A 17,192-nucleotide genomic window follows, 5' to 3' on the forward strand; every position below is an offset into this window, starting at 1 on the left:
ATTGATTTCACATTTCACTCCCAATATAAGAGGTCAAGGTTAAAGTTCCGGAGTTAGCATATGACCTCTGATTCTTCTGCTGCACCCACACATGTACACCCTGCGGAGCTTTTGTCAAGGTTTGTGATCTATAAAGGTGTGTGTCTAAATGTCAAATAAACATGCTGGCAACTGGTTTTCAGTAGATTTATGCAGTCAATCATTCCGTGCCACTTATTAAGCTTCTTATTTCTTGCAAACTTCTATAACTAAAAGTTAGCACTTTGGATGTAGCCTAAATATAGAGGATCTGTAGATCTTAAAGACATCTGTGGTAGCTTAAAATAATGCACAGTGAAAACATATTTTGTCCAGTGTAGGCTGAGATAAAACTAAAAAGAAAATGTCAGTATTGTCACATTAAAATATATCTATGGAATCATTTGCTTAAGGCTCTTTGCAAACCAACATGTAATAATCCAAAGCATTTTCAAATAGTTTAATTATATCACAAAGGATGAGTATCATTCATAAACTCTCAAGGATCAATTCATGCTATATACCTGATTCAGTGTTAATCGATAAACTGTCTACTACAGGTTTAAAAAATTCAATTTAATGGATAACGCTGAATTTTCAGAATTTGTAAAATAAAGTTACACTGGGAAATATAAGTGATATAATTTCCTTATCTCTTTTTTCATTATTTTTAAAATTTGTTATTTATTCATTTCCATTTGTCAGTGACATTGACGAAGTTCTAAATTGATGCTTCAGAGTTAGGGACTATTTTTAAATAATTTACCTTCCTATCTGAGTGTCTAATCAACAACTACCTCCTTTTAATCATTATGTGTGTGTATGGTTTTGGGGGGACATTATCACACATATATTTTGTTATGTTTCTTATTTTATGACCAATCTCTCTCCAATCTTAAGTGCCAGTATATTTTAGATAAACATGCATTATTTCAACTTTTCCTGAAAATTTTGTTATCATTATGTCCAAGAGGACATGCTTTTCACCCTCCCTAAAAGTATTTTTTCGTCTGTAAAATACTGCCTCACTTATCTCTAGACCCCTGTTCATTTAACACACAGCACTGAGCACACAGACTCTCAAAATGAGAAGTGATACCAGGTTGACCTACATGGTAAAGACGTCCAGCGTATCTCCAGCAGTTCTGGCCATCTCAAAGTAGGTTTGCAGGATGTTGACAGTTCCAGAAAGTGCTTCATGACCACAGCCACAGAACAGGGCAACCCCGGCGTAGAGCAGGATGGTGGCGATCAGAGAGGCGTAGGGAATGCCGCCCAGGCATTTAATACAGCACTCGAAACACCCTGCAGAAGACCAACAGAAAAAAAATTAGAAATTAATAATCCATGTTAATCTAATGAAACTTTTTCTCAAACTTAAAGGAATATGCAGTATTGCATTTATAGATGACATCAGGTCAACCACACAAGTCCAGTCCTATGGTGTCCTGGAAAGTATACACATCAAGTTCCTTAACTAGCAACCATCCTCCACAGGCAAGAGAAGGCTTACTTCACCTGGGGGTTTCCTCTTTTACCCCAAAATTACAGAAGCCCTTCCTTCCCAAATAGGATTTCCTTTTTTTTTTTTTTTTGCTGCACCACATTGTATGTGGGATCCTAGTTTCCCAACCAGGGATTGAACTCACACCCCCTGTGTTGGGAATGCAGAGTCTTAGCCACTGAACTGCCAGGGAAGTCCCAGATTTCCTATAATAATTAATCTTCACTATACAGGCAAGAATACACAGAACTGTACAAAAAAGATCTTCAAGACCAAGATAATCACGATGGTGTGATCACTCACCTAGAGCCAGACAGCCTGGAATGTGAAGTCAAGTGGGCCTTAGAAAGCATCACTGTGAACAAAGCTAGTGGAGGTGATGGAATTCCAGTAGAGCTATTTCAAATCCTGAAAGATGATGCTGTGAAAGTGCTGCACTCAATATGCCAGCAAATTTGGAAAACTCAGCAGTGGCCACAGGGATGGAAAAGGTCACTTTTCATTCCAATCCCAAAGAAAGGCAATGCCAAAGAATGTTCAAGCTACTGCACAATTGCACTCATCTCACACGCTAGTAAAGTAATGCTCAAAATTCTCCAAGCCAGGCTTCAGCAATACGTGAATCGTGAACTTCCAGATGTTCAAGCTGGTTTTAGAAAAGGCAGAGGAACCAGAGACCAAATTGCCAACATCCTCTGGCTCATGGAAAAAGGAAGAGAGTTCCAGAAAAACATCTATTTCTGCTTTCTTGACTATGCCAAAGCCTTTGACTGTGTGGATCACAATAAACTGTGGAAAATTCTGAAAGAGATGGGAATACCAGACCACCTGACCTGCCCCTTCAGAAACTTATATGCAAGTCAATAAGTAACAGTTAGAACTGGACATGGAACAACAGACTGGTTCCAAACAGGAAAAGGAGTATGTCAAGGCTGTCTGTTGTCACCCTGCTTATTTAACTTATATGCAAGAGTACATCATGAGAAACGCTGGGCTGGAATAAGCACAAGCTGGAATCAAGACTGCCAGGAGAAATATCAATAACCTCAGATATGCAGATGACACCATGCTTATGGCAGAAAGTGAAGAGGAACTAAAAAGCCTTTTGATGAAAATGAAAGAGGAGAGTGAAAAAGTTGGCTTAAAGCTCAACATTCAGAAAACTAAGATCATGGCATCTGGTCCCATCACTTCATGGCAAATAGATGGGGAAACAGTGTCAGAATTTATTTACTTGGGCTCCCAAATCACTGCAGATGGTGATTGCAGCCATGAAATTAAGGGACGCTTACTCCTTGGAAGGAAAGTTATGACCAACCTAGATAGCATATTCAAAAGCAGAGACATTACTTTGCCAACAAAGTTCCGTCTAGTCCAGGTATGGTTTTTCCAGTGGTAATGTATGGATTGAGAATTGGACTGTGAAGAAAGCTGAGCGCTGAAGAATTGATGCTTTTGAACTGTGGTGTTGCAGAAGACTCTTGAGAGTCCTTTGGACTGCAAGGAGATCCAACCAGTCCATCCTAAAGGAGATCAGTCCTGGGTGTTCATTGGAAGGACTGACGCTAAAGCTGAAACTCCAGTACTTTGGCCACCTCATGTGAAGAGTTGACTTATTGGAAAAGACCCTGATGCTGGGAGGGATTGGGGACAGGAGGAGAAGGGGATGACAGAGTATGAGATGGCTGGATGGCATCACTGACTCGATGGATGTGAGTTTGAGTAAACTCCGGGAGTTGGTGATGGACAGGGATGCCTGGCGTTCTGCAATTCATGGGGTCGCAAAGAGTTGGACACGACTGAGTGACTGAACTGAACTGAACTGAAACGTGCATATCATTTTATCTTGACTGTATTGCTCTCAAATTTCACATTTTGGTTTTTATTTCCATGACATTTATTCTTTTCAACTCCCTGGGCCTGTTTCTTTTACACAGTGAGTCAAAACCTGTTAGTTGTGTTTGAATCCAATTTAGTGAACGTTGACCAGCATTCATTAAAAGTGGAAGAGAATGCAGGAAGGTACTGCACGTAGGAAGGCACATTACTTTAGAGTCCGTTTGAGTTTAGAAAAGAGAGACCGGAATGGGTTATGGACTCCACCCCTCTGTGTTTCAGGGCGAGGTTATTCTTCTGAATTAATCATTTGTAAAAGAGTGACAATAAAACGGACTCAAATGGTTCTTGTGAGCATTGAATGAGTTAACAGAACATAGTGCATGACATAGAGTAACTACTCAGTAGATGTTACATCTGTCATTACTGGATGTGACGGTAAGTATTATAAATATTAGTTATTACTGTGTTGCATTATGGTTTCCAAAAATCGTTTGACCACAGTAATTACTTTTGCTTTTTGAAGTTTCATCATTTTAGTCTTCCATTTTCCAAAGATGGTTTTAAACTAGTCTGAAACATCACTTAACCTTGGTTGCTGATATTCAAAGTAAGTATCAGAACTCTCTAGTCAACTCAGATATGTTCTTCTAAGGAATTAACTAGAAATGCCTAAGTATATATGTGTTGCCACAAGAAATACTGATGAGATGCTGTTTCTCAGCCACTGCTGAGAAAGGGAAGTTCAGGTCAGATGTGCAACAAGCAAAGAGGAACTCTGTGTATCAGTTTCACCTCTGTTCCCCACTGCTTCCCCACACATATCCTATTTCAAAAATTTCCTGCTACCTATCGTCTTTTGGAAATTGTGGATCAAATTTCCTTCTGTAATGCTGAAATGCCTCAAACTCTCTCCATGTATTGACTTTTCATCAATAAGATGATGAACTTATGAACTTATGAATGAACTTATGATGAATCAAGAAACTAATAACAAATAATATTGGACAATGGATTGTTATGTGCTGTACTTAATTCATGGGAAGATCTGTGTGTGTCTTATCTATAATGTGTATATATTTATAAGCTACATATGAACCATGCAGTGATTGCAAAGTTTCTGTGTGAGGTAACTTTACATTCAGAGGGTGGGTTAGTCTGCTGTTTTATTGTTCATTGAACTAGCCTCCTTAAGAGAATTATGGATCATCTTATCTGTCCCAAGAGAAGTTAAGAAAATGAGTTTGAACACCTTCCCACTTCCACAGCTCTTGCTAGCACAGGCCAAATTATTTCCTGAACATTCCTCCCCCGACACGCATGATACACACAGCACACACGTGCATGCACGCACACACACACACAGTGTGGTTAGGTAGGAAAGGTTAGGACATCTTGCCACCTCATGTGATAGGAAGAAATTTCACTGGCAGATGGGTGAGACCAGTGTGTGGAGTATCTGAATGTCACTGAACACAGTTTTGAGCAGAGATTAACAGGGTAGCAAAAATAAATAAATAAATCTTTGGACTGTTTAAAAATAAAGAAAAAACCTAAAATTGGTACCGACCCAAAGAAGAACTACTCTTAATTTTGGCAAGTGTCCCCAAGAGCCCCATGATCTCAAATCCTCGTCCTTTGTAGTTTCTCTCCCTATTTTTCTTGAAGGGTCTAAATGTATGGCATGTCTACTGCAGACACTGAGGTGTCCAATGAAAGAATCCACGAAACCCTTAGGAACGGGAGTCAAATATACAGGAAAGGGTCCAAACACCAAATTCATGGATAGGAGTTACCTTTGCTGATCCCACCCCTCAAGCTTCTAACAGAATAAAGATATACTGTGACTGTCTCCAGACCAAAGGGAGTGGTAAGCCCACTGGTGGTCACCAGATTGCCATGAGTAACATGGACACTCGCAATACCATATGCAAAATAGACGGGCAATGGGAATTTGCTATATGACTCAGGGAACTCACATAGGGGGTCTGTAATAATCTAGAGGGGTGGAATGGGGAGGGAGACTGGAAGGGGTTCAGGAGGAAGGGGACATGGGTGAACCCATGGCTGATTCTTGTTGATGTCTGACAGAAAACCACAAAATTCTATAAAGCAATTATCCTTCAATTAAAAAATAAATAAAGTGGCAAAAAAAGAATTTCTGATTAATTTTGTTACTAATTCTGGTCAGTTTCTGCTTATTTCATGTTTTGTCTGTTGTGTGTTAGTTCGACCAATTCTAGCCTACAAGCAACCAAGCCTGGTTGCCTAGACTCTATACATATGGTGGGAGGGGAGATGCTCTTTGTGCCATGGTCTGTGTAGTATTAAGGATTAAGTGAAAGTGTGAGTCACTCAGTCACGTCTGACTCTTTGTGACCCCATGGACTATAGCCCGCCAGGCTCCTCTGTCCATGGAATTCTCTAGGCAAGAACACTGGAGTGGGTAGCCATTCCCTTCTCCAGGGGATCCTCCCCATCCAGGGATCAGAATCCAGGTCTCCAGCACTGCAGGCAGATTCTTTACCATCTGAACCACCAGGGAAGCCCAAACATTAAGTATAGCTTTCATTGAAAACTGCCTTTTAAATTTAGAAAAACATGAGAGAAATTTCAATACTGAGTAAACCCAAATGGACAAGCCTGAGTTAACAGGCATTTCCAGACAAGCTTAAAATCTCCAAATTAAACAGAAATATTTCTTTAACTTTCTATTTAAACGCTGTCACTTAAATCCCTCAGACTGACGGTACCCTTATGGATAAGTACCAATTCCTCTAAACCTCCTTTACTGTCAGATCAGGTTATAATCTTTCCACTTCTGTCCTGTGAAGTGAGAGTCACTCAGTAATGTCCGACTCTGCAACCCCATAGACTATACAGTCCATGGAATTCTCTAGGCCAGAATACTGGAGTGGGCAGCCTTTCCCTTCTCCAGGGGAATCTTCCCTACCCAGGGATTGAACCCAGGTCTTCCACACTGCAGGCAAATTCTTTACCAACTGAGCTACTAGGGAAGCCCCATTTTCAGTCCTGATCCTCCCAAAACTTTTACTCAAAGTAAGAAACTTTTAATGCACATTTTGCACTCGTAATGGGCTGGATTCTGATCGCCCCACTCTTCTGCGAGGCCTGAGTTGCCTATTGGCTTTTAAAGAAGGCTTTCAGAACTCCCATCTGGGGAAGCAGTGCGCCATTTCGGCGTTCTCTCCAGCTGCCAGAATCCCACGTAGCTGCTGGCAGGGGAGCTTCTTTCCTCCCACTAAGAGATGCGGCCTTGGCATAGCAGCAGAGTTACCATGGCAACTGTGCTCCAGGGCCCAGGAGATGCTCCCAACAATCATCTTCTGAGGCTGAGGATTCTGCTGCCACCATCGCCATATTTCTTACTGTGCCTCCAATGAGAAAGCACTCCATTAAATGGTATCCGTGAAAGCATAGTACACGGAGGGCTGGTACTGGGGAAAATACCTTTTCTTGAGAAAACTCTATTAAAAACAATAAAATGACTTTCCCCGGGAAACATTTTCAATATTAGGTATGATGAAAGTAGGGCCACTGATTCTCAAACAGAGCTGATGGTTGAAATCCTGAACCCAGAATTTACATGCTGTAGACATACCTGTACACACAAACAAGCATTTCTCATATCTAGTTCCTGTTTTGTTTTTTTTTTTCATAATGAATTAATGCTATGTTCTTACTGTCACATAGAAAAAGAAATTACTGGACTTTCTTTTCAATACATTCTGAAATATTAGCAACTGTATCAAAATTTCAAAGAAGATAAAAGCTATATATTAGTCTATAAAAATGGTCTATTTTTTAAAAGTAAGATATATGCTGCTTAATTTTCTTTCATTCAAACATTGTGAAGTAAACACAAGCCTTTTCTCACTCCAGAGAGTGCACCAAAATAAAGGGAGAAAAGTCTAAATTAACAAGAAAGAGAGCAAGAGAGACAGACAGCTGAGAAGAGAGAGCAACAAAACAGAGGGCCCTGGAAGGGAGACTGATGTGTGAGGCTGCCAAGAGACTGACAATATACTCACTGGTAATGTTTTTCCAGCATCATTTACCAAAGAGTTGATTCTTTATCTTGCAACCTACCATAACACCTTTGTCATTACCAAGTAGCCACAGAGGTCTGAGTCTCTTTGCGGGCAGTCTAATTCTGTTCAACCATTGGTCTATTGTCTACTGGTCTGTGCCCCAGCCTTGGAGCTTATCTTGGTTTGTTGAGGAGAAAATTCCCTCAACTTGCTCCACTTCCTCATGTGCATCATGCCATTTTAGAAACAGTTTATCTGATGCCACAATTTACCTTATTGGGGTTCAGATGGGTATTTTTATAATGATTGCGTGTCTAGAAATTTTGCAAATCCAGTTTTTGATCCTCTGAATTATTTTAGTTCTGTGAATTATTTTGTGTTGATAATTATTCCATCTGTGAAATTTTTGAGCTTTCATTATTTGTGCCTTTCTACTACTGACCTTTCTCTTGACTCTACTCTCTTGTTTGACCATCAAGCATTATGTATGCTATTGGTTGACTGATTAAGATGGTATCTTCAGTTTTGAATTCCATAACTGGCTTTTCCCCATCTGTCGAAATAATTTTATGTTTTTCTTTTTATCTGCCATTTCAATATTTTTTTCAATTTTAAATTAAACTTGCATCCCTGAGAAAAACCCAACTGAGTCATACTGTATTTTTTAATATGTTTCTGAATTTCTCATGCTAACATTTTGTTCAATGCTTTTGTATGTATCAGTTCATTCCACAAATAGCTGTCAGGCCCTCACCAGGTGCCAGGCACTTCGCGAATTGCTGGTGCTGTGGAAGTAAGTAAAAAAAAAAAAAAATTCTGCTCTAGTTCTAGAGGTGGAAGACAGACAAATGAGATGCAGAAGTAATATGTGTAAGAATGTGAAAAGTGCAAGGAAAAGCAAAGTATGGAAGACAGGTAGGGAATATTGGAATAATTCAGGGAAGGAATAACTGAGATGACAAATTTTTAAGGATGGGAGGAGGTAAAGGGGCCAGGCAAGAGAGTCTCAGGAGCAGAGGGCTTCAAAGAGAGGAAAGGCACATGTGAACGTCCTGAGGATGGTGCCTGAGGATTCGAAGAGTGTCTAAGAAGTCAGTGGTAAAAGAGATGGAAGCTGAAACAAAAGAACATAAGGGGAGATGATGCGATGACTGATGTCCTGGGTGAGAACAGGGATGCTCATGTTCATGAATGGGACTGACATCTAATTTGTGCTTTCCTGTTTTGTAATCAAGTTCATACCAGCCTCGTAAGGTGATCTTTTTTCTACACCCTGAGGTAGTTTGCATTAGGTTTAGCTGCATAATAAATATTTGGTAGAACCAGCCAGTAACACCATCCAGGCCACTCGCATACTTCATGGAAGAAGGTTAACTACTGATCTAATTCTTTACAGAACTAATCAAGCTTTCTTTTGCTTTTTAAGTTTGTTTGCTGGACTCAATGTGGTAGGCGTGTGCAAACTTAGTGTAAGTTTTCAAACTTTCGATGAAGTTTTATGTAACTTGCATAGTATTTTTAACCGATTCGTCATCTGCACGTACCTCCTTTTGTTTCCCCTGATGATTTCAGTTCCCTCCCTCCTCCTCTTCTTCCTTCCGGCCTTCAGTCCTTCATGCACACCTTCCTCTCACTCTGCTATTTCTACTCGCGGTCCAGTGGCTAGAAAGTCACAAGCCTCCCCCTCGGCCACACAGAACAAACAACGCGATTCTACCGCGTGTGCCCAGGACAGGGCTCCATGAATATTCAGCCAACAGCCCTAATCGCTGATGTAATCAGTAATGTCAATGGCTTTTAAATACTACTATTGGGCTTCCCTGGTAGCTCAGATGGTAAAGAATCTGCCTGCAATGTGAGAGACTCGGGTTCGATCTCTGGGTCGGGAAGGTCCCTTGGAGAAGGAAATGGCAACCCACTCCAGTATTCTTACCTGGAAGATTTAATCCCATGGACAGAGGAGCCTGGCAGGCTACGGTCCATGGGGTCGCAAAGAGTTGGACACGACTGAGCGACTAACACACACACACACACACACACATTCTTTTCAAATAACCCATTTTGCATGATTACTTTGTTTCCTTAGATTCTGTTCTTAAGTTTTCCCTTCTGTTTTTACTTTCTATCTTTTTATAGTGTGTTCCTACACATTTCATCATGCCTAGTGCATTGGAGAAGAAAATGGCAACCCACTCCAGTGTTCTTGCCTGGAGAATCCCAGGGACGGGGGAGCCTGATGGGCTGCCGTCTATGGGGTCGCACGGAGTCAGACATGACTGAAGCAACTTGGCAGCAGCAGCAGCAGAGAGGGATGTGTGTGTGCTGAGTTGCTCAGTTGTGTCGGACTCTGTGACCTGAGACTGTAGCCCACCAGGCTCCTCTGTCCACAGGATTTTTTCAGGCAAGAATACCAGAGTGGGTAGCCATTTCCTTCTCCAGGGGATCTTCCCGATCCAGGGATCAAACCTGAGTCTCTTACATATCCTGCCTTGCAGACAGATTCTTTACCCGCTGAGCCAATGGATGCTGAGCTATTAATCTTCAGTCTTTTATCTTTTCTAATATAAACATTTAGGGGGATAAGATGAGAGTTCAAAATTGTGATTGTGAAGAAGTTTTATACTGTAAGATTATAGTAAACAGAATTTCTAACATTAACCCTTTGATTAATGACATGATCAACTAAAGTTTTAAAGTGCCCTAGAATAAAGCTCAAATAATCATCCAATATTATTGAAATGTTAACACTTTATTTAAATATATTCCTGGCCAAACAAAGTACAGGGTTAAGGTAAATATTTGAATAATTATAAATGAATGCTTCTTCATTAAGTTCAGTTCAGTCACTCAGTCGTGTCTAACCCCATGGACTGCAGCACGCCAGTACTCCCTGTCCATCACCAACTCCCTTCATTACAACTTTACCAACTTCCTTCATTACAAAGGGACAACAAAAGATCTGTAGATATTTGAGGAACACCTCCAACTTGAAAGAAGTAAACAAAAATAAAATAATAATAAAAAATAAATTAAAAAATAAACACAAAAAGAGCTCAGAGAAATGAAAGACAAAGCAGGCAGCTGGTGAAAGTTTAAATGGGTGTGTGCACACACACACAAACACACACACACATACATTCACATATTCCTATGTTCTCCTAGGATATAATTAAATACATTGTACATGGGCTTCCCTGGTGGCTCAGATGGTAAAAATCCATGTGCAATGCGGGAGACCTGGGTTCAATCCTTGGATTGGGAAGATCCCCTGGAGGAGGGCATGGCAAGCTGTAGAATCCCCATGGACAGAGGACCCTGGTGGGCTACAGTCCATGGGTCACAAAGAGTCGGACACAACTGAGTGACTAAGCACAGCACATTCTTGAAATAAGAGTGGATGCTAAAAATAGGTAACTGCAAAGAAAGCTAAAAGTTCTTATTTAAAAATATGATAGCAGAAGTTTAAATTTTAATGGATGAGCTAAAAGACAAAGAAAAGGAAATCTATCTCAAAGAACAAAAAGGTGAAGATGGAAACTGGAGATAGAAGATAAGCAACTTAGAAGATCAGATAAGGAAGTCCAATTTTGATATTCAAATGTAATGAGGTCCATCAAGAAGAGCTGAGAAAACGAAGATTAGCAAATTATCAAATACTACAAAACAGTCTCTTAGAATCGAAGAACACATGTCTCCAGATGAGAAGAAGTTTTCCTCCTGGGCTTCTGTAGCCCTTACCCACAGCCTCATGATACCAAGGAGACAAGCATCCTGGGGTTGGCTGTGTGCCTCTTCCATTTACAACAGCTGGGGTCACAGACAACAAGTGTCTTAGACAACACCATTATCAGACAAGAGAAATGGGAAGTTATCCACTAATGTGAAAGCAGATGACTTTTCAGAAGACCGTTTCTGAAGACTTTTAACAATTCCATTTGGCCTTAGGATCCTTAAGTGTTTGTGAAAATTTTAGTGACAGGAAGCCAGCCTCGCTTCCTCTTATCCTATTACACAATTCCTTGTCCCGTGGGTAAAAACAGTATGTGAAAGAAAAAGAAAGTGAAGTCACTCAGTCATGTCCGACTCTTTGCGACCCCGTGGACTGTAGCCTACCAGGCTCCTCTGTCCATGGGATTCTCCAGGCAAGAATACTGGAGTGGGTTGCCATTTCCTTCTCCAGGGGATCTTCCTGACCCAGGGATTGAACCCAGGTCTCCCGCATTGCAGGCAGACGTTTTAATCTCTGAGCCACCAGGGAAACCCGAACAGTATAGCCACCATTAAGTCAGACTTGACTGTCCTAGGTTTATTTCACATGCTCATTGATTTTTTTCCATGCTTTGCTGGCAGCACAGTTACTGAATCACTCTACCAATATATAGTGAATTTTTTTTAAGCACCTACTAGTTCTATGTACTGAGTCTACAAGAGTGAAAGTCACTCAGTCGTGTCCAACTCTTTGCAACCCCCATGGACTGACTGTAGAGTCCATGGGATTCTCCAGGCCAGAACACTGGAGTGGGTAGCCTATTCCTGCTCCAGGGGATCTTCCTGACCCAGGAATCGAACCAGGGCCTCCTGCATTGCAGGTGGATTCTCTACCAACTGAGCTATGAGCAAAGCCCATATAAGGGAGTCTACAAGAGTGACAAGGAATATGATCTCTACCTACCAGTAGCGAGAATAAGCCCACATACTACTAGGAAATAAAATTTGAAATTTCTAGCACCTTTCTACAAAGTTTTCTAAAAATATTCTACCTGAATATTTAGGATCGTTGTGACGTCTTGAGCGTCCAACCTGAGCAGCCAGAATCACCATATTCATCAACCACCAGAAAGAGTGGCAGTGACCGTGGAGTTCAAAGTCACTTGAAGGACAGTGGGAAAATGTCCTTGATGTAAAGAATAGCATACTAGAAAGATGAGCAGTAAGATGAGAGTTCAGAATTGTGCTTGTGAAGAATTTTTTATGCTGTAAACTTTACAGCAAACAGAATTTCCAACACTGGACCTTTGGTTAATGACATGACCATGTAAAGTTTTAAAGCATGCTAGAATACACCTCAGATAATCCCCCAATATTATTGAAATGTTATTAACACTTTACTTGAATATAACCCTGGCCTAAAATCATTACAGAGTTGAGATAAATATTTGAATAATTCAGGGTAAAGTGGCATTATAAAGAATACAAATGCACACAACAGGTTTTAATGTTAAATACTTCACTCATTGCTATAATACTGTGATTAGATTAGTTCCTAACTTTAAAAAGAAAAATCTTAGAAAAGGAAGAGAATAGGCAGAGTTTGGAAATATTCTTTATACTCTGCTAAGTTTTTGGCTAGGTACCAAAATCACTAGGGATTTTCTCAAAAACAGAGATCCTAGGATCCCCTCCATTGAAAACATAGCTGTTTTTATCAAGTACTTCAGCTGACTCTGATGTACAGATGTAAGAGCACACAGAAACCATGAAGTATTCTATAAAATCATATTAAATATCTCACATACACTAAAATGAGTTGCCGAACCAGATACACATGTAATACAAGGATTAAGAAGGATTTACTCTAGGAATTTTGAACAAATCATTAAACAAAACATGCAGTCTATAACTAAATGACATCAAAAATAATTTTTTGAACAATTCCAAAGGTTCATAAATAGTGCCAAGACTTTTAGTGTACTGCTGGGTGAGTGTCATCTTCATAGTAATCCTGTGAAGAGGGTATAATTATTCATTTCTCAAATGATTATTGAGGGCTGGTATTGAAAAAAGTTTGTGAAAGGCTGTGTATAGTGAATTTTCCAGAAGAATGACGAGATTTTCCTTTTAAACATGTTTTTATTATGGACACATTTATAATACTATTTGCAATTCCAGAGTGTAAAAAAAATATCATTAATTACAGAACAATCTGTACTGGTCAACATGACTTAGCAAGAATGTTTTGATTAATTAAACTCATTTCCCTAAGGCAAAAAATTAATTGTTTAGATAATGATTGGAGGCATACTCTTCTGGCAGTGATAAACAAACCTCAAGGGTGAGAGAACAGTCAGGTGGAGACATGTTTCTGAGATCCAACCAGAGCAATTCCTGGAAGGAAAAAGCTGAGCCCCCAAACTGGTCTGAGTTCCAGACACCTGTGAGGTCTTTGCAGAACACATTGTGCTTGATTAAATGATGTTCAGAGATCCAGTTAAAACCCTTATCTCCCCCTATAATGCTGCTGCTGCTAAGTTACTTCAGTCGTGTCTGACTCTGTGTGACCCCATAGATGGCAGCCCACCAGGTTCCCCCGTCCCTGGGATTCTCCAGGCAAGAACACTGGAGTGGGTTGCCATTTCCTTCTCCAATGCATGAAAGTGAAAAGTGATAGTGAAGTCACTCAGTCGTGTCCAACTCCTAGTGACCCCATGGACTGCAGCCCACCAGGCTCCTCCGTCCATGGGATTTTCCAGGCAAGAATGCTGGAGTGGGGTGCCAGTGCCTTCTCCGCCCCCTGTAATGAGTGAACCAGTAAACATAAATTTCAGTGTGGCTGTGTCCTCACAATGTTCAGACCTATGTTCGAAATGCCATTAGTTCTGGGGTTTATCCACAGCTGCCATCCCAAAGATGTATCATCTTAGAACAAAAATATATTACAATTTCTCATAATTGCATAGGTTTACTGGACTCTGATGGGCAGTTTTCACTTGGGATCGCTCTACTGCAGCTAAAAGAGGAATGGGGACTGATTGCTTGACTGAACTGGTTTCTCCACTTGCACTTGGCTAATATGGTGAACCAGGGATTATAAAAAATTTTTTCTAATGTCTCCTGTACAGCACAAAGCAGCTGCTAGAATGGTCCAGAATTTTCAGTGTAACAAGGTATTCTGTGTTGTGAAATAAACATGTGTTATATAATGAAGCAATATGATATTGGGAGATTATTTTTAAATTTTAAACAGTATATAAGACTTGGTAAAATTATACGAATTACATACAGTAGTCTGGATTCCAGATCAAGTATCCTAATATCCTAATATCATATTGTAACTTTAAAAATAACAAATAAGGGAACTTTAAAAATTAATCTTAAAAATGACATTTACAGTTTAAAAGTTATTTTGGTCAAAAAAATAAAAAAATATTGCTCCATGTATGAACTATATGACAATTTTTTAAGAATATTGATCACAGTTTTATTTGAAACTCCAGTGAGAAAAGGCAAAATGGGATCATTTACTAACATAGTCCATGTGCATGACCAAACACATATTTTCTATAGAACTGGAGTATATTTAACAAATAATTGTGGAATTCGAAGATATTCTTGAAAATAAAAACATATCTTGAAAAGCTAATGGTAATAATTTCAAATTATAAATTAAAGTTGTGGAAGAAATATTATAAAGGTTAAAAAATACAAATTCTCTTTTTAAACACTGTGAATTACTTATAGAAAGTTTATTTATTCAATTTAGTTTGTAGAAATTCACTGAGACATTTGCAGAGACAGCCATATTTCTCTAAACATAATTATAGGGTTTTTAATGTAATCTGATATTTTAAAATTTACACATTTATTCTAAATTTAATTTTTTTTTTTTCCAGAAAGGCAGGTATCCACATTTTCTGTTTCATAGTTCCCTGGTGGCTCAGCTGGTAAAGAATCCACCTGCAATGCAGGAGACCCTGGTTCAATCTCTGGGTTGGGAAGATCCCCTGGAGAAGGGAATGGCAACCCACTCCAGTATTCTTGCCTGGAGAAGCCCATGGACAGAGGAGCCTGGTGGGCTGCAGTCCATGGGGTCACAGAATTGGACACAACTGAGAGACTAAGCACACACATTTCATAGTTACTAAAATATACAAAAATTTGGTATGAGGCAAAATATAAAGTCATCATCTGAACCATCAAAATGATACTATTTTCAAGTACAATTTCTTACATCACAATGTTACTTCAAAATATATGTGGACTAGAGAACAAAGCAAACCACCTCCTGATAATCATAGTAAGATGTTTTACCATGAACATTAGCAGAGTTTTTAAAATGAGTATATTTTTTCCAATTAGTTTCACAACAAGTCATTTTTTTCAGTCACAAACAACCTGTCATAATTTGTAAGAAGGAAAACTCTGCTTCCACAGTTGAAGCACTATTGAGTATCTAAATTATCTAATGTCTCTTTGGAAAGAGGCAAAATGGCAGCATTGCAAAGTAGAAAGGTCACTTCTGCAAGTGCTATCTTTTCTCAAGTACCAGAAACTTTAAAAAGCTAAAATGTATTTTTAAAATCAACAGAATAATATTCTTATTTTCTTTCTCTCTCTGGCTTCTTCTCTCATCAGAGGAGCTATGGTTCTCTGCTCTGCTCTCTAAAGACCAGGGAAGTACTAGTTCAAAGTCTCTAGTAAATCTTTTTAAATGTTGCAGAAAAAATGTTGATTTTATCTGAGCCAAGCAGAAGCCCTCCATTTTGTTGCTTCTATTACAAGCTGAATGAGCTTTGTGATCACAAAATATACATGCACTGTTTTTTAATTACAGCAATTTTCATCCCCGGCTAATTTGTCCCATGCCATACGTATTTCATGTCCTCTGCTTCTTTTGATTATAACCCAAATGACTCCTGGATACTGGCGGTTGAAAAATAAAGGTTTAGAGACAGATGACTACAAAGTAGCCTTGAACATGTTATAAGGGAATCGGCCTTTTAGGTGCTTTTGTATTCTGCTCACCACAGGGCGCATCTTTAAGAGAGCTCAGCCTATGTATGAAAACCTGCACTTCACACAAATCTTTTTATTTCATGTCAGTAATCCCCACAATTTTATGAATACAGACAAAGCTCATTTTCAGTTCCTGCCAGTCATCTCAAGTGGCTGTGAAGTTAAAGTAAGAATTGCTGCCAAAGTAATAGAAGAATGCTCATGGAGAACTGGAAAGGCAGATATATTACACAAAACATTAGATTTTTATAATCTCTAGTGTATACTTTACACTTTGGTATAGCACTCCTGTGTCGTGGTTTGCAGTGAGTTGACAACTTCCGATATCAGGGACTAAGATTTATATATCTTTACACATCCAGGATTTCATAAAGCTTGGTTCATGCACACAGCAAGCATGGAAAACTCCTAGGACTTATCTTCTATTTCTATTTGGTGGTGTGTTTTTTTCTTGTTTTGGTTGCCTATATACTGGAAGGATAAATCAACATCAATTTCAACATGTTGTCCATTCAAATTATATTGGAAAAAAATTAGAGTCATAGCAATAGAATCAGAAGATGCAGTTTAATTCAAGGAAACCTTAGAAGCATATTTCACAATGTAAAGGACAACAGTCATTTCTGTCTATGGCCAGGACTGTTCACTGCTGAGATATAATGGAAAGAAAGAACCCTGAAGAAAGCAGCAGTAGAAAGGTGATATTTCTGCTTTTTCTCAGTAAGTAGCAGTTCTCAAACTTATCTAGTGTTTGATTTTTTCTTCTGTTTTTAATAAAGCAAAATCTAATTTTTAAAAACTCACTTGGTGGGTTGTGTGGGGATACAGAACTGGCTTTATTGCCCTTAAAGGTGCTGTACGAGCTCACTAGCTTGAGGTTTTTCTCTAATCATTGGAAAATCTAAGGTAGATAATCCTTAAAGACTCTGCTTATTAAACAAATACATTGTTTGGCCTTAAAACACGGAGAACAATGTTATGTATTTTTGATAAATACCACTGACACTTACTGCAGTTTTGACAGGTATATGGGATCAAATTTAGATAAC

The 17,192-nt window shown here is 39.2% G+C and overlaps 1 protein-coding gene across 9 annotated transcripts in view; it reads right to left on the bottom strand.

Annotated features, from left to right (window-relative positions):
• GPM6A (glycoprotein M6A) overlaps positions 1 to 17,192 on the bottom strand; it is a 256,966-nt gene that overhangs the window by 40,179 nt on the left and 199,595 nt on the right. For all 9 annotated transcript variants that reach the window (XM_086380976.1, XM_086380977.1, XM_086380982.1 and 6 more), the window contains one exon: positions 1,131 to 1,323. In XM_086380976.1, coding sequence (XP_086237102.1) covers positions 1,131 to 1,323 — 193 coding nt within the window. The remainder of the gene's footprint in view (positions 1 to 1,130; positions 1,324 to 17,192) is intronic.

This window comes from Bos grunniens, chromosome 27 (assembly GCF_055505025.1).
Source record: "Bos grunniens cultivar Pamir isolate PY7600 chromosome 27, Bosgru_T2T1.0, whole genome shotgun sequence".
Lineage (NCBI taxonomy): Eukaryota > Metazoa > Chordata > Mammalia > Artiodactyla > Bovidae > Bos > Bos grunniens.